Source organism: Cydia strobilella, chromosome 12 (genome assembly GCF_947568885.1).
Source record: "Cydia strobilella chromosome 12, ilCydStro3.1, whole genome shotgun sequence".
Classification (NCBI taxonomy): domain Eukaryota; kingdom Metazoa; phylum Arthropoda; class Insecta; order Lepidoptera; family Tortricidae; genus Cydia; species Cydia strobilella.
In genome coordinates, this window is record NC_086052.1 from 12,049,332 (window position 1) to 12,068,042 (window position 18,711).

General features: G+C 42.2%; 1 protein-coding gene across 1 annotated transcript in view; it reads left to right on the forward strand.

Moving 5' to 3' along the window:
- Positions 1 to 18,711, forward strand: part of LOC134746204 (serine/threonine-protein kinase unc-51) — a 54,422-nt gene that overhangs the window by 29,018 nt on the left and 6,693 nt on the right. The window contains exons 7-14 of the mRNA XM_063680530.1: positions 705 to 797; positions 4,181 to 4,309; positions 7,278 to 7,477; positions 9,611 to 9,721; positions 14,824 to 14,935; positions 15,331 to 15,491; positions 15,843 to 15,960; positions 16,922 to 17,050. Coding sequence (XP_063536600.1) covers positions 705 to 797; positions 4,181 to 4,309; positions 7,278 to 7,477; positions 9,611 to 9,721; positions 14,824 to 14,935; positions 15,331 to 15,491; positions 15,843 to 15,960; positions 16,922 to 17,050 — 1,053 coding nt within the window. The remainder of the gene's footprint in view (positions 1 to 704; positions 798 to 4,180; positions 4,310 to 7,277; positions 7,478 to 9,610; positions 9,722 to 14,823; positions 14,936 to 15,330; positions 15,492 to 15,842; positions 15,961 to 16,921; positions 17,051 to 18,711) is intronic.

The following is an 18,711-nucleotide window of genomic DNA, read 5'->3' on the forward strand; positions in this document are numbered from 1 at the left end:
CACTTTAAGCTAACGCATCGATAGTGGTGGCAAGCTTTATAATATTAGAACTAGTATAAAGGAGGACAGATATAAGACCGCTTTTAACGCTAAACAAAAATGAGTACCAGACATTTTACAAACTAAAATATATTTTCGTTTTCGACGTTCAACCAAACGTTTTCTACAATAGAATATTTACTGACGTTACCACTACCGCTATCGATGTATGTACATTCGTAGCTTTAGACGATCGGCTTTACTCCGCCGAACAAACCGCATATGAGGAAACCGTACATAAGGCCGGCCGATGACTAATCCTCGCTCTATTGTTTTATTGGTATGCTTGCGAAATTTGTCGCACACACAAACGTGCGACACGTACCTACTTCATTCATGTGACAAATAGCAGCTTATAAATATTTCTTTGCCTATTTATTATATTCATTCATCTTCAACTTTTTTGTTTTGTTTTGTGTAGCTTGATGAGGCTGGCGGCTATTATTTCAGTACTATTTATAGACTTAAAATATATCAAAGCCAATGAAGACTTAAATCAGATATAGCTTTTTCTACATCAAATATAGTAAATTTGGAATTATCACGTTACATGCAATTTATGATAACTAGCGGATATGTGGACTTAATTCGCCTATATCACGAAACATTTCTAAAATAAACTTGTTGTAGCAGTATAGTAGAGTGACGTGCCGAATATTGTTCAGGTTTGGATTCGGACCTGCCTGACATAATGGAGAGCGAGTTAGAGGCCCCGGCAGGGGGCGACTGTTGCATAGAGGAGTCATTGGACCGCCAGGGTATTTGTCTGCCAATACACTCGGATTTTTAATACCAGAGACTAAGATACAATTCATCTTGACGTATTCATTTTAGGGGTGATTCCCATTATAAGTTTTTTTGTCACTGCAGTGTTTGTAAGTCGTTCGTTAAAAAAAATTGCCTGCGTCTAGACGCAGATGATTTAGATGATTTGATTTAGGCGATGATTGTCTATTTCCAAGCTTACACTAGTGTAAGCTTGGAAATAAACAATCATCATCACATCAAACTGGTTTGTTGGTGATGACTCGTGGATAGGACCTCCTAAACTATATAGATTATAAACTTATCATGTTTGGAGTTGTTAGAATCGTCTCTATTAAGTGCGCGGTTGTTTTATGCGATAAACGCAGCTTAAACGCAATGCGTTTGCCGCACACCCTTCTTACATCAGATAATCTAAAGACACTAAAGACTACATTGTTTTACGCGGTAAACGCAGCGGTAAGCGTATTATCATTTTTCCTACATTCCGGTGACGCATGCGTTCAACGCTGCGTTTATCGCATATAACAACCGCGCGCTTTAGAGTTAGACTATGCAAAGAAATGGCAATAAAAGTAAATGATGGTTTAAAACTTTTTTAGCAATAATTGTGGTCTCTGGGATTAAAAATCAGCAGTGAATCAGCTTTGGTCTGTGTGCACGGAGTGCGGGTTTGGCATGTTTACGTGAGCGATCGATCCTATCTTATCACTGCCGCGTCATTGTACTTATACATCATACTATGATATCATACTATACCAGTGCAAAACTTTCATTATATTATATATTCACTCGTTAAGTACTATGTAAAATCACTCGGTTTCGTTTTGGAGGGTTTGGATTGGAAGTCTAATAAGATCAAAACTAACCATATGTTTTATTTAACACGATCGGACAGTATCTTGAAACCGTTAATTTTTTCTATATAGTTACAAAATTTAGTGGAAATATTACCTTTCAGGGTCAAAATGAACGGTTTTCCGAAAGTTTTATCTTCACCTTCGCGCTTCTGAAACTCGTCCACATTCATGACGCATAGTTTTGCTTGACATTTTTAGTTTTTTGCCAAAAGTCGCACAATGAACAAAGTCAAATATTTTCCCCTCACTAGCTCGGAAAGCCGTCTTTTATCCTTTAAAACAAGCGGGGAAAAACGCATTTTATCCACTAGTGGGGAAAGTAACTTGACCTTGGATGGAGCGTGTTTAAGTAGCTTGACAAAAATAAAACGTAAAACGCTCATAATAATGGTTCGTTCGATATTAATTATCATTAAATAAATAGTTTGAGAATCTAATAAAAAATACCAGATTTAGCTTTATTTAATGATTTTAAGTCATAAACCTTAAAATTCCATAATAAACGTTTGTTTTTTAATAATTATGTTAAATATAATTCTGAACGCACAAGTTAAGTCGATGCAATTTCAAAACGCATCATTGACATTTCATACGTCAGAAATGTCAACATTGTCAACAAAAATTTTACTTAAAAACTTCTCACGTAAAAGTACAGAATTTCCAGTTTTTTGTTATAGTATCGTAAAATAATGAGTGATTCCAGTTGATGAAGATGATCTAACGCCTGTGGATGTTGCACTTTCCTCGCTATAGTGAGGGGAAAAGTTTTGTGTTAGACACGGGTGCAAATGTATTTTTTAATACAGTTGCTCAAAAAGTGTTACTTTTCGTGGCTGTTTAGCGTGCGGAAAGTTGGTTTTCGCGAACTAGTGCTTTTTACTTTTCCAATTTTTTTAAATTTTTACTTGTTCCAATTCATGACTACTTATTGATGAGTGTTAATATTAGTTTCTTTTAAACGTCGTAATTAACATAAAAACCTACTGTTAATGTAAGAATACAAAAAAAATATGCATATTTCATATTTTATTACTTACCTCTTCATCGTTATAAGTATTATAACACGTTTATTTTTTAATGTTGAAAAACCGTTCTTAATAAGTTGTCTGAATGGAACGGAACGCCTGTCAAAGAAGAGGCGTATTTTCTTATTGCAAGAATGTTTTAAGTTTCCAAAGGCAACATTCGATATTGTTTTTATAAATATACGGTACACAAATAACCGTAAATAACGATATTTAGGTAATAATAGTACAATGTTTTAATATTTACAATTGTTTCTGTCTTATAGAACATGCAAAAAAAAAAACTCATTGAAGTGGGTTCAATAATAATAACAAAATCTATTCTAGTCGAATAAAAGCTAGAAAAACACCTCTTCATAATGTCAATGTCAATGATGTCACAGAATGAATAATATAAGTTTCGAATTCCATTTCTTGCTTGCTTTTGTTGCTTTTCTTATTTTTTCGCAACTGTATTAAAAAACGTCGTTCGATACACGTGCGGAAATGTCATTCTTTTCCGCACTAGCATCGAAATGTACTATTACTTCTCGTGTGTTAAAACACTCGCGGGTAAAATACAACTTTGCACCCTTGTATAACAAATAACTATTATTGCTTAAGTACAGTCTCAACATGAACCTTGGGTATATTTATAAATGTTGGTTTCTACCTGTATCGACTTTGGAATTTTATTGTACAAGTTCACAGAACATATAAAAAAAAACTTGAGGTAGCTAATTAAAATATATTTGGATGTCCAAAATATACAAAACTTGCAACTAACTAAGTAGGTATTATGTACAATTGGAAAATCTATTAATTTTATGACTAGTTGATTTATTTATGTGCATTGTGCATGTTAGCACATCGACGTCAAAGGAATTTAATGCATTTGGTTGCTGCTTGAGAAATTATAGGTAACTATTCGGGGTCATTTACACACGCTCTATTAATTTTCTCCACGGACGTTTCATCCCTACTTAAGATATGTACAGAAATCTAGTACTGCAGTGTGTCTGGCCAAGTTCGAAGAAAAAACCGGGCGACAATGTTTATATATATGTAATTACATCGACATTGTATTGATAGTATTGATAGTGAACTTCTATGCTGAATAAATCTATGACGCAAATTAGTAGATATTGAAAAAGATGATTATTTGATAGGATTGCATCTAGTGGCGTCATAATGTAGCGTTTTTCTTTGTCCTGTAGTCTAGGGCAGTCTAATAATAAGCTCATAAAACTACAACGTCCAATGTGTCTCACTGTCTGTAAGTTCTGTAACAAAGATTCGGTTGTCTTAAGCACAAAACATACTGCGCCTTACCTATACAGCGTTATCTAGTTTAGCTGTACGAGTGTAACCGAGATGACGTTCCATCGTTAATATTTTAACGTCATTCTATTCATATCAAGCTATTCAAGAAAATGGCACAGTATGTTATGTTTTACTTATAGTTTATCTTCTCTAGTATGAGAGATCCTCACGCTTTCTGTGTTTAATCAGCAGCGGGGTCCGCGCCCGCGCCGAGCGCAAGCGGCGCGGTGCGCACGCCGCCCGCGCCGCGCGCGCTGCAGCCGCCGCCGCAGCTGCAAACAATCGCAGCAAATAACGCTAAGAAGCCGACGTCCTCCGGTGAGTGATCGACTCTTAATAATTTACCGTTTAATATCTAGAGGAGTTATCGTATATGTATGGTATCATTTGGACCTAGAAAATGTTTCTATACACTACAAATTGATTCGCAAATACCGAATCTCTAAATTAAACTCGCAGCTCTTGTGAGTCGACTTAGTTAATTCATGCGTATATTGCGTATGTATAATGTGTAGCTAAACGGTGGACGAGGTCAAACCTGCGAGCTGCGATAAATGTAAACGTTTCTACTAAAACTAGGCGGTGTAGCGAGAGCTCGCGTTCATAGCATCCATCATTAGAGCTTATGTGCATTACCGTTTCCAATGGAACCAACGCTTCTTCGAACTCATATTCGCTGCACTTAATGTTAATCACCTACACTTATCCTTAGTTACACAACTTACCAGAACTCTGACGTATAAGCAACCCCTCTCGGACTGCTAAAGAATGGGATGTTCCCCTTAAAGCAGCACTAACAGCAGTTAGATTTCCTGACGTCAATAAAAAAACTTATAAACAAACAGTGCCTCCTATTCATATGGTTGTCCGGACAAAAGGATTACCGGCAATGTCATACATGTCATGACTTTATTTTCAGACTATTAGGTATTAATTATATGCTCTACCTTCATGTTGTTTTCCATTTAATTATTGTAATTTATAATTGTTATTCTTGAGTATTTATCAGCATATTTTCAATGAAATTAAGAATCGGCTCTTCTTTTAAGTGTTAAATAATTGTCCTGATACAATAATATTTGTAAAGCATAACGACAAAAAACTATTAAAGTTGAGCCACTCATTTAGATAACCCTGCCCTGCCCTAAGGGGCGGTATCAACATTATTATTGTAGGTAACTTATTGGTTCTGACATGATTACCAACTAATGGACCATTCTCCGGTCGCTGGACTGTGTCTATTTCATTTATTTCTAGATACAGCATGAAAATGAAAATGAAAAATGAAATTGAGAAAGGGTTGCCTTTCTCAATTTATAACACAATGATTGTGACCAATAAACGATTTTTCATTTCATTTTTCATTTTCATTTTCATGCTGTATCTAGAAATAAATCACTTAATTAACTACATTATGTTATCTTATAATAACAAACTCAAAACTTAGTTGCAGACAACCCGCCAGGCTAGTTTACACTTTACGGTGCTTTGCACAGAAAATGTAACGCATAATTAACTATTATTTTATTGGTTGTACCCTTAACTTGCTGTTGGAAGAGCGGGGTCTCCTGTCACAAGTATTGCAATACTTACTAGGAGGTCCCAACGGACCTCCTTCATTATTTTATTGGTTGTACCCTTAACTTGCTAATAAAATAATACCAATAAAATAATAGTTAATTATGTAGGTACAGAAAGTAACAATAAAAGTAATTATAATTAAACTAAACTAAAGTTATAGTTAAGATAACAGTTCAATGCAATGCAATGACATGTTATTAAATATAATGCAATCTTCATTATTACCCATTTATTAACATTAAAAATCATAATAACGTTTTTGTTCACTTTTAATAGATTACACATCAAATCATCATCATTGCCATCTTGAAACTAGAAAATAATTATGAAATTTATGAATAATACATACAAATTATGATACGGTGTCGCTGTTTAATGTTCTGCGCAAGAGACAGAGGCGTGCGCGCGCCATGCTCGCTCCGATGTGTGACCTTTTTACATATCCAAATTCGTCAAAGATTAATTGAATACTTGCCACTTTATTATTTCCCTATACGTAATCTTTTAATTATTGTTCTATTTATGTATAAGATAATGCAAATGAGCCCGGTCATTAGGCAGACGAGTCAAATCATTGACTTGAGAGTTATAATATAAAAAAATAATCATAATCAATTACACGATTTGATGATTCTTAAAAATAACATTGTACCTAAATATATTGTAATATACCTACCTAGTAACCTTACCACCAAGTTGACCCTATGCGACGGATGTGAGGTCACTAGAATAGGAACCTAGATCTCGGGCCGTACAGGCTAATCACTTAATTAACTAAATTATGTTATCTATAAGATAAACTCAAAACTTAGTTGCAGACAACCCGCCAGGCTAGTTTACACTTTACGGTGCTTTGCACAGAAAATGTAACGCATAAACTAGATTTATTCAGCATCGAAATGACACTATCAATTACGTCAGCCGCAAAACAACTAATTAATGTTAATTTAACATGAAACCACGATTTATTAATTTATTCATTTGGTGGTGTGTCGCTGGTCGACATTGGCGCTGTTAGATTGCGAGCTTCATTATCATACAGTGGTGTCGTAGTCGCACGAGTAGGGCACGGGTCTAGGGCAGGCTCCTCACAGAACTCACAAGATTACTTCACTCGTTTGTTTGGCGCTCGGTCAATTGTTAGAAGGTGACCTGTGCGCTCGCGCGAACGCTCCTGGTCGAGTGAAATCCTACGTTAATGCACGGTTTTGTCTACATATTTATGCAGAAATAGCTCGTCTATCTATAAAATATTTATATTTTATAAAGTATAATTATATGTATACATGGGTAGTGGGGCGTATTTTAGGAGCATGTTTATTGTAGGTTGCCATTAGATATATTGAAGAGACCAAGATGCTCAAAGCTATCAGATTATGCCAACTATCTAATGATAATCTGTAGTATAATCAGTATTTAATTCATTCTACCGTCATCGACAATGTTAGCTGCCTGTATAATGGTACAAAAAACGATATTGTACCGGTCACGCACGTGATTCATGCCTTGGTAAAAAGTTATGCATGCAATATTAATTTATTATCCTAGCCTGTCATTTTGGCGGTGTCGTTCAAGTTTTAGCGTTTTGCGTCGATGGATTTATATTTATAAGTACCTAAGCTTAGCCATCGACGCAGAATACATCATGTGAATTGACAAAAGTGTCCACCCTGGGCACCAGTATTGACGTGACGCATGTCCGCAGCCGAGTCGTCCGACACGACCTGGGCGGGCGAGGACGACTTCGTGCTGGTGGAGGCGGACAGCGGCTCGGGCGAGTGCTCCGCGTCCTCGGGCTCGGAGGCCGCGCCGCGCCCGCGCACGCTCACGCTGCCCGCGCCGCCGCAGCAGGACCCGCCGCACCCAGCTAAGGTGACTACCGTCATACAGACACGACTCGTGCTGGTGGAGGCGGACAGCGGCTCGGGCGAGTGCTCCGCGTCCTCGGGCTCGGAGGCCGCGCCGCGCCCGCGCACGCTCACGCTGCCCGCGCCGCCGCAGCAGGACCCGCCGCACCCAGCTAAGGTGACTACCGTCATACAGACACGACTCGTGCTGGTGGAGGCGGACAGCGGCTCGGGCGAGTGCTCCGCGTCCTCGGGCTCGGAGGCCGCGCCGCGCCCGCGCACGCTCACGCTGCCCGCGCCGCCGCAGCAGGACCCGCCGCACCCAGCTAAGGTGACTACCGTCATACAGACACGACTCGTGCTGGTGGAGGCGGACAGCGGCTCGGGCGAGTGCTCCGCGTCCTCGGGCTCGGAGGCCGCGCCGCGCCCGCGCACGCTCACGCTGCCCGCGCCGCCGCAGCAGGACCCGCCGCACCCAGCTAAGGTGACTACCGTCATACAGACACGACTCGTGCTGGTGGAGGCGGACAGCGGCTCGGGCGAGTGCTCCGCGTCCTCGGGCTCGGAGGCCGCGCCGCGCCCGCGCACGCTCACGCTGCCCGCGCCGCCGCAGCAGGACCCGCCGCACCCAGCTAAGGTGACTACCGTCATACAGACACGACTCGTGCTGGTGGAGGCGGACAGCGGCTCGGGCGAGTGCTCCGCGTCCTCGGGCTCGGAGGCCGCGCCGCGCCCGCGCACGCTCACGCTGCCCGCGCCGCCGCAGCAGGACCCGCCGCACCCAGCTAAGGTGACTACATCAGAGATCGACAACCGACACTCACGAGCTTTTATATTACAGATTGGTATTGAAACTCCCGGAATTGATGATTTCTACTAGAGCCGTCTGCTTACCCCTGATATAGTTTTGTTAGCCAAGAGCAGACAGTAGCCTGTCGGTACATACATAAAAAATATTTAAGTTCGTGTGTTATTATATTACCCACAACTCCCATTTATATACGTTCACGAATACAACATATTATACTGTAGATATTTGCGAAGCTTAAGATTGTTTTTTTTTTAAATTACCTATCTACTTTAAAGGAAAGATAGAAATAATAAGAATGATGAAATGTATTGGAAATATCGCGACACACAGATAAATGTTACTCATGTTAGTTACCCTTCACACTAATCATTTCTGGGTCAGCAACCTTGCCGTTCTTTTACCCTTGCCGTTTAAAAACATGTCAACCGGTCACTTACCTTTGGCATTATCGCGTAGAAAACAAAAAACCGGCAAAATGCGAGTCGGACTCGCGCACCTAGGGGTCCGTATTTTTTGTATTTGTTGTTATAGCGGCAACAGAAATACATCATCTGTGAAAATTTCAACTGTCTAGCTATCACGGTTCATGAGATACAGCCTAGTGACAGACAGACGGACAGACAGACAGCGGAGTCTTAGTAATAGGGTCCCGTTTTTACCCTTTGGGTACGGAACCCTTATTAAGTACCCGTTTCTATATGTAAAACGAACGTTGACAGTAGGTAATTGAACAGATTACCGCTTGAAAATATAATGTAAATGTTGCGAATTGTAGCGTTTGTTGCCAATTTGTATCAATGGCGGATTACAGCAAGCGCAACGCTAATTGACCAAGCGGCAGAGAATCGAACCGTAACAGTATACATACGTACCTAATTAAAGTGAGCTACTGTGTGTAATGATAAACATATATCGCTACAAAAGAATATGCTGAATATTTTACACTCAAATATATTGGCAGTTATAGCTCACGAGTTTCAAAGTCATAAGAAGCGTGTTGTCTAATGTTATGAATTTTAATACGCTTTTTAGTACCTAGTGGTTTGAGGAAATCCGTGGCAATTCGTGGTTTTCATAAGAAAACAATGGAATAACATTGTTTATAATAATAAAGACGCTGTAGATAGATAGATAGAGAGATTTATCTTATACCTTTAAACAAGCAATTCTTGTATATATGTATATATATTTATATATTTCGGTGATCTCGGAAACGGTTCTAACGATTTTGATGAAATTTGGTATATGGGGTTTTTGGGGGCGAAAAATCGATCTAGCTAGGTCTTATCTCTGGGAAAACGCGCATTTTTGAGTTTTTATATGTTTTCCCAGATATTTATTCAAAAGTTATACATACCTAATATACCATGTATCTTTCAGAACCCGACGCCGTCCACCGCGAGCATCCAGCGCTCGCAGCCGATCTCAATGCTGCGCTCCAACCACTCACGGAACCCCACCAACCCCATCGGATCTCTCTCCCCGCCCACTGTAAGTACCCTACTTTTATTTATGCCTTAGGGCCATAAAATATTAACGTCGAATGACAAAACAAATGATTTTTAGGGTTCCGTACCCAAAGGGTAAAAACGGGACCCTATTACTAAGACTCCGTTATAGCTAGACAGTTGAAATTTTCACAGTTGATGTATTTCTGTTCCCGCTTTAACAACACATACTAACAACAGAATAAAATAAATATTTAAGTGGGGCTCCCATACAACAAACGTGATTTTTTTGCGTAATGGGATGGAACTAGGGCTCCCGGTATCCGTGTTACACGCCGAAACGAATACCCGTGTTCTTAAGCCCGGCGGTACTAAGAACCCGGTTTACACGGAACCGCCGGGATTCGAAAACGTTTCGAAGGAACGTTCCCAAGAAACGTATCTCAGACACGTATCTCCGTTTACACGGGTACTTAAGACCGTTCCGAACGGGTCTGAATACTCCGAACCAGTTTGAGCCAATGTACAATGGTAACAAGGTCCACTTTCCACTATTATTATGTTGACTTCAGATGAATTCGTTTGTCGTACGATTTTTAAAGTAAAACTTTTTTCTATCGCCCCAATTTATTAAGTTAACATTAAAACCGCGATTTTAATACCGTAATTCGAATTAATTTCCGAATTTTTTTAGTTAAATGCCTACAATCCGAAAAAAGTTTCACTTGCATCGTGGTTTCATAAAACCGCACAATTACTTTTTTTTAAATTGTTTTTAACCGTATTGATAAAACATAGGTACTGAGTCATCTTCCTATGTTTAATAGTAGGTATATAATTTTTATTTTAAACTATTTATATCATTTAATAAAACCGATTGCTTCTAAGCTAATTACATAAATTTGATATCGATCATAGTTTTTTTTTATAATTACATTATGGTATTGTATTTTTTCATTAATAATAGGTGTGCAGACAGAATACAATATTCATTAAAAATAACAGTTTAATTATTTCGTGGTTATTTTTATCTCAGGTGTATTACTGCTTTGCGAAAACAACAAACCTGCCAACGGCGCAAAAAAAGTTAGGTACACAAAAGCGGGATTATCGAGTAATCATGCTCAAATGAAAAGCAGAATTTTACCCAAGAACCAAAAAAACCCATACTACCTTGGATAACTTGCGATAATATTGCTAATTACATTAAGATAGATCTTTAAATTGGTAATCATTCATAATTCACTTTGGTCACTTTCTCACTAGCGTTCAGGTAATAAACTTAAATGGTCCATCCATCCATTGTTTTCCAATATCCTTTTGTTTGTCATCGTCGAAAACATGTAGGTTCCCAAACTATTATCACAAGTGTCACCGCGAATTATAAGCTTTATGTCGTTGTAATAAGGTCAAAACATCTGCACAAGAAAATGTTTTCCATTGTTTTGTAGCCGCGCCGCACTAAAAAGCGTTTTATTATGGTAAGAGGTACCTAGAGCAAAAACAATTAGAATTTATTGAGAAGGTGCCATTTTATCAAGTTGATTTAAAATGTTTATTAATAACTAGCGACCTTCGCTTGGAGAGTCAAGCATAATAAAATACATTCTGTAACAAGTATTCACATCGGAAGCCCAATAATACTAAGACTTCCATCCACCTGTCTGTCACCACTCACTAGGCTGTATCTCATGAACCGTGATAGCTAGACAGTTAAATTTTTTACACATGTATTTCTGTTGCCGCTATAACAACTAAAATTTAAAATTAAATTTTGTACGGAACCTTCGGTGGGCGAGTCCGACTCGCACTTGTCCGGTTTTTTTAGAAGTTAATTATGGGTTAATTATTCTTAAAATATAGACAGACAGCCATCGCGCACTTTTTTGTAGACTTTTTTCCACCATACATTGTGTCGTTATATCTCAAATAGATTGGGCAGCGTTTCCGATTAAGCTCCTGGCCAGCGTGATTTTTTCTAACTTCATTAGCAAACATCGTCATATTTCTAAACAAAACTTTAACAAAATATACACATAAACATTCCCAAAGAAAAACTTCATTCATAGGTGAGGTCTGGTTATCGCGAACATACAGACAGACATACGGACGCGGCGGGGGACTTTGTTTTATAAGGTGTACCAACACTACATTATATGACAAGAAATATAATTTCATATCATGTTCTCAAATTAAACTAAAAATAAAGAAGCAAGTTAAAAATTTATTTTTTTATAAATACTTACTTAATGCCAATTTCGAACATTAGTTTGACTTCCTGCCTACATACTGAACTCGATGGTTCTCATTTTTTTTTAAATAGGTACTAGCAGGTTTTTATTTTATTTTATTGCTAACCCGCAACGTAAAAAAAAGTAGCTGTTTAAAGTGCTATATAAAATACTACTTTGATAAGAAGCGTGAATACTCGTAATACCTATTGCAAGCAAAAACTACCTGCTCAAGAAAGGGTTTTCTAAACCGTTTATTAAATTTCGACTCTACGACCCCACGGAATAAGGTTAAATATGACAGAAACTCGTCATGAATCTTTTGTCTATTCATTTGTAGCTGGCGTTCGTTCCTTCGCTACTATCGTCAAGGACGTGTCCGGAGCCACGGATAAATAAGATACGTATCTTCGAATACCCGTTTATCCGTGTACACGGGTCTTAACTACACGTTTCTTAATTAAACGTGCGGAACGGGCCAGAAAACCGTTTACGTATTATTCGGAGACGGGTATTCGAAACGTGTAAACGAAACACGGATTCGACCGCGAGCCCTAGATGGAACCCTTCGTGCGCGAGCCTGACTCGCACTTGGCCGGTTTTTTGTTGTCATCTCGTCTATTCAATTTAATATAATTCAAACATTTATTTCAAATTATTTTAATCCATTCCATGTAGTGTTAGTAAGTACAACAAAACTTAAAATTGATTAAGGTCTATGATCGAAACTGAATGATTATTTCAGGTCACGCTCTTATTATTTTGTGATACTATAATATTTTGATGATACGACGGTTACCATACGCCTATAGAGAAATCCCTCTATAGCATTATTTTTGTTACAACGTTAAAAAAATGTTTTACAATTATTATTTTTACTAGCCTAATTGAGTGTCCCACTGCTGGGCAAAGGCCTCCCCTCTTTTCCTCCACTCGACCCTGTCGTTTGTAGTTTCCCGCCAATCCGGATAAAATGCGTCCAAGTCGTCCCGACATTATACTATTTTTATTAATCAACTATATATGTAATTTGATAAGATAAGCGAACAGAGATCAAAGCCATAGTTATTTGATTTAGATACATATCTTAAAACTATGTAACATGATAGTCTTTATTTATTAATGATGATACATATATATGTATACATTATACATATGTATATTAAGATGCAGGTGGAAATGTGAAAGCGCTTGTTTTCTTGCTAATAACAATTCTTAGTACAAAGTTCACTTCTGTGTGACAGTATGTATGATGTTACGCAACACCACGTGTATGACTCATTATAGATACCGACAACTACGCGACTTTACTGTCGATTTGCATTTTCAATGTTTATTTCGCGATAATGCTGTTTCTCATGCGGCTGACCGGTAGGTTATCTTCCATTCCTAGATAATTGTGCGACATAATTTCCCCTAGGTTATTTAGAAAAGAACATAATCGGTGCCGTTGAGGATAATGGAGAACCTAACTACGGTACATGCAATATGACCCATGGATTGGTCATAAATGTCATAATATATACCTACATACTTGTATGTTTATGTATAATAGGCAAGTTACCGATAGATAATTTAAATTGTTGTACAGTCAAATAATTTAATTTCCGACACATTTCGCACTTTGTTACAGTGACAATCAATATGAATATCACTATTTATTAGAGACCTCATACTAACAATAGTATGAGCTTAGAATGAACTCTTGAACTCACGGCCTCTGGATCCAGAGGCCGTGAGTTCAAGTCTCACCCAAGGCAGTAATTTTTCCACTTTTAAATTTATTCTAAGCTTAATAGCATCGATCGCAGACGTTTCTGCTTGTTAAAAATTAATTTAGAATGGGTAGCACATCGTAACTGGTGAATTTCCAATATGACTTGGAACTCCGGTGGCCGTTTAAGAAGTGTAACACTCTTACGGTAGATGTCGCTAGGGTCCCCCTAGACCCATATAGTGGGAAGATTTGCTGTATGGATGAGGTCTTGGTGGCTCAGTTGGCAGAGCGCTGGAGTATCTATCCAGAGGCGTGAGTTCAAGTCTCACCCAAGGCAGTAATTTTTCCACTTTTAAATTTATTTTTAGCTTAATAGCATCGATCGCAGACGTTTCTGCTTGTTAAAAATTAATAGTATGAGGTATCTAATAGTGATCACCCATTTTGTACTTGTCACAGTGACAACACTATGACAAGTTACAAAATTGGTAGGAAATTAAATTATTTGACTGTACCTATAGTAGTCATAAAATCAGTTATGCGCAATTTTACGCAAAAAGGTTACTTTATGTGCTATACATATGTTAAATCGGCATAAACTCACAATAAAGAGGTGGCTTCATCATAATATATTGTGACGTCAAGGGATACGTCTCTAGTTATGTTTCATAAAAAACCGGCCAAGTGCGAGTCGGACTCGCGCACGAAGGGTTCCGTACCATTACACAAAAAATGGCAAAAAATTCACGTGTGTTGTATGGGAGCCCCACTTAAATATTGATTTTATTCTGTTTTTAGTATTTGTTGTTATAGCGGCAACAGAAATACATCATCTGTGAAGATTTCAACCGTCTAGCTATCACGGTTCATGAGATATAGCCTGGTGACAGACACAGATAGACGGACAGAGGAGTTTTAGAAATAAAGCTGAAACGTATGTTCAAGGTTTGCAATAGCTGGTTTATAAAATCTTACACGATTAGAAATACTGAATTAAAATGGAAAGGGTGCATAAGGAAAACATCACAGAATGCGTTAGGTACTTATATATCATGATTTCCGCAAACTTGACGCCGACGTAACTAGTGCGGGAGCAGAGCCAATGTCATTGAAATGCACTGTCGAAAAGGAAAAAATATACAGGCCACGGGAAATTGAGTTTTATCTGAATGTGTTAAATTTCATATTGTGTTGCAGTTCACGATGGGCACGCCGCTGTCGACGCGGCGACGCAGCGCGTCGGGCAGCTCGCCGCCGCCGTCGCTGTGGCAGGTGTCGCCCACCAACAACAGCCCGCTGCGCAGATCCGGTAAGTGTTACATACGATCGTTTTTTTGTCTGTACTGTATTTTACACACAGCTAGGATGGTTATATATCCGGGGTTTTAGTCTTGGTAACTGTTCGAATTTTGTACATATAAAAGTGAACTGAAATGGACGCGTCGACGGCCGGGTGTTGTTGGGTTAGTAGGGAAGCGAGAGGTAAAAACACCGTTCCCCGTCTTACTATGTGTTAAGCGCGGTGTTTAAGTTACATACTATTCCTCGAATGAGAAATTGCCGGACTTTTATATGATTTATGCTATTTTATATGATAACACGACCACCGTGTTGATCCTCGGTAAAGATCTCGAATTACTATTAAACATGATTCGGGCGTCGCGTCGGCAATGAAAATTCCAACCGGTATTTGTGTATGTGCAGGATCATCTCCGCCGGTGCCGCTGGCGCTGAAGGGGTCGGGCGAGGCGTCGCCGAAGCGCGCGGCCACGCTGCCCGACGCGCTGCTGCGCGGCCTCAAGCTGCAGCACATGCACGACCCGCCCGTCTACATACCCAACCTGCAGGAGGAGACCATCCTGGCCGTGAGTACAAGTGCGATTATACGTGTGTGTGTGTGCGTGTGCGTGTGCGTGTGCGCGTATACATTATCCTAAATAGGAATAGGAGAGGCCCATTCGCTCCTCTACGCTACCCGAAGAGTTACCATATACATATGTACTAATTAATACGCTTGCGTTGTGCATGAATTCTTGATTCTGGATGAAACTGGTTTTCACGAAGACTTGTGTCCGAAATAACAAGCAAGGGAAAAAGTACAACCTTAATCTCGTAGACAACCTAAAATCTTCATAATTCGACATGATTTTTTGTAAAAGTCTTGTATCTTTTTAGTACGTTATATGAACCGATGTAATGTTGTCCTTGTCCCCCAGGAGGAGCACAGCAAGGTGTTCTCGCAGCTGAACTTCGTGCTGATGCTGGGCGAGCTGCTCGCCGACCTCGCCGTCTCCTGCGGCGCGCCGCTCGCCGCGCTCATGGACACCTCCGACGGTCACTATCACATCACACTCTGCACTCAGACCTTAACCTTGCTTCTCAACATTATCAAACTACTACTACAAACTAGTTAAAATCTAATGGCGTTATTCATAAACGCCTTACTGGCCTGAACCGATCTAGCTATGGATCGTTTGTCTTTATCTGTCATTTTGACTTATGTATTTGTAAGAAAGGGACAAAACATAATTTAACTAAATCAGGCCCGTAAAGTTTTATGAATAAGGGGGTAACTCTTGGTACTAATGTGGATATTAAAATAATATATGGAAATTATAAAAAAATACAGAAACTAGTTTCAAAATTTAAAGTTTTTTTTACTTCCAAAAAGGAATAAAGTAAGATACCATTTGATTCCTTGCATTTTATCCGAAATAAGATTGTACAACAACTATATGTATAAACGAAATATTTCACCGACAAAATCGCAATTTTACTTATTTTCCATACATTTAAGATGGGCTCTCAGTGACTTTGACGTCACGTTCACTTATCGTTTTGTTAGGAGCGTTTCGCGAGTGAAGTACGACTGACACTTTGACTATCATTTCTGACCTTTGTATTGCTTTAATGCAACGGGTCCCATATAGACATTTATTTGATCTCAAAAACAAACCTGATCGATTGATACCATTAATAAAAATTTGTCATCAAGCCTATTCGCAAATGAACGCGGTGCCCGGCTGACGGACAAGTAGTTCGTAAAGAAATCGTCGTTTCTAGTACCAAGAGACGTAGCACAAGAGCGTCGGGACAGTATCTCGGATCTCGTCGAAACGGACGGGTAGTCTATCTCACGCGCGAGAGAGAGACTGTTGCGACGCTCCCGTGCTAAGCCTCCCGGTACTAGAAACTAAATAGTCCCCCAACTTTGATGGCAGGCACCGTCGCCGTCGTGTAGATAAGAATGAACATGTCGATGTTGAATAACAAGTGTGTATGTGTGACGTTGCAGAGCGCTGCAACGAGAGTGTTCGGCTGGGGCTGCTGGTGCAGGCCATGCAGGCGCTGGCGGCGGGGCTGCGCCTGGCCGCCGCGCACTACCGCGAGCGCACGCTGCAGCCCACGCCGCAAGTGCGCAACGGTGGGTACTGTGACTACTGACTACTGACTACCACTCCACGTCCACGTCCGGCTCCACCCGCTCCACATGCAGGCGCTGGCGGCGGGGCTGCGCCTGGCCGCCGCGCACTACCGCGAGCGCACGCTGCAGCCCACGCCGCAAGTGCGCAACGGTGGGTACTGTGACTACTGACTACCACTCCACGTCCACGTCCGGCTCCACCCGCTCCACATGCAGGCGCTGGCGGCGGGGCTGCGCCTGGCCGCCGCGCACTACCGCGAGCGCACGCTGCAGCCCACGCCGCAAGTGCGCAACGGTGGGTACTGTGACTACTGACTACCACTCCACGTCCACGTCCGGCTCCACCCGCTCCACATGCAGGCGCTGGCGGCGGGGCTGCGCCTGGCCGCCGCGCACTACCGCGAGCGCACGCTGCAGCCCACGCCGCAAGTGCGCAACGGTGGGTACTGTGACTACTGACTACCACTCCACGTCCACGTCCGGCTCCACCCGCTCCACATGCAGGCGCTGGCGGCGGGGCTGCGCCTGGCCGCCGCGCACTACCGCGAGCGCACGCTGCAGCCCACGCCGCAAGTGCGCAACGGTGGGTACTGTGACTACTGACTACCACTCCACGTCCACGTCCGGCTCCACCCGCTCCACATGCAGGCGCTGGCGGCGGGGCTGCGCCTGGCCGCCGCGCACTACCGCGAGCGCACGCTGCAGCCCACGCCGCAAGTGCGCAACGGTGGGTACTGTGACTACTGACTACCACTCCACGTCCACGTCCGGCTCCACCCGCTCCACATGCAGGCGCTGGCGGCGGGGCTGCGCCTGGCCGCCGCGCACTACCGCGAGCGCACGCTGCAGCCCACGCCGCAAGTGCGCAACGGTGGGTACTGTGACTACTGACTACCACTCCACGTCCACGTCCGGCTCCACCCGCTCCACATGCAGGCGCTGGCGGCGGGGCTGCGCCTGGCCGCCGCGCACTACCGCGAGCGCACGCTGCAGCCCACGCCGCAAGTGCGCAACGGTGGGTACTGTGACTACTGACTACCACTCCACGTCCACGTCCGGCTCCACCCGCTCCACATGCAGGCGCTGGCGGCGGGGCTGCGCCTGGCCGCCGCGCACTACCGCGAGCGCACGCTGCAGCCCACGCCGCAAGTGCGCAACGGTGGGTACTGTGACTACTGACTACTGACTACCACTCCACGTCCACGTCCGGCTCCACCCGCTCCACATGCAGGCGCTGGCGGCGGGGCTGCGCCTGGCCGCCGCGCACTACCGCGAGCGCACGCTGCAGCCCACGCCGCAAGTGCGCAACGGTGGGTACTGTGACTACTGACTACCACTCCACGTCCACGTCCGGCTCCACCCGCTCCACATGCAGGCGCTGGCGGCGGGGCTGCGCCTGGCCGCCGCGCACTACCGCGAGCGCACGCTGCAGCCCACGCCGCAAGTGCGCAACGGTGGGTACTGTGACTACTGACTACCACTCCACGTCCACGTCCGGCTCCACCCGCTCCACATGCAGGCGCTGGCGGCGGGGCTGCGCCTGGCCGCCGCGCACTACCGCGAGCGCACGCTGCAGCCCACGCCGCAAGTGCGCAACGGTGGGTACTGTGACTACTGACTACCACTCCACGTCCACGTCCGGCTCCACCCGCTCCACATGC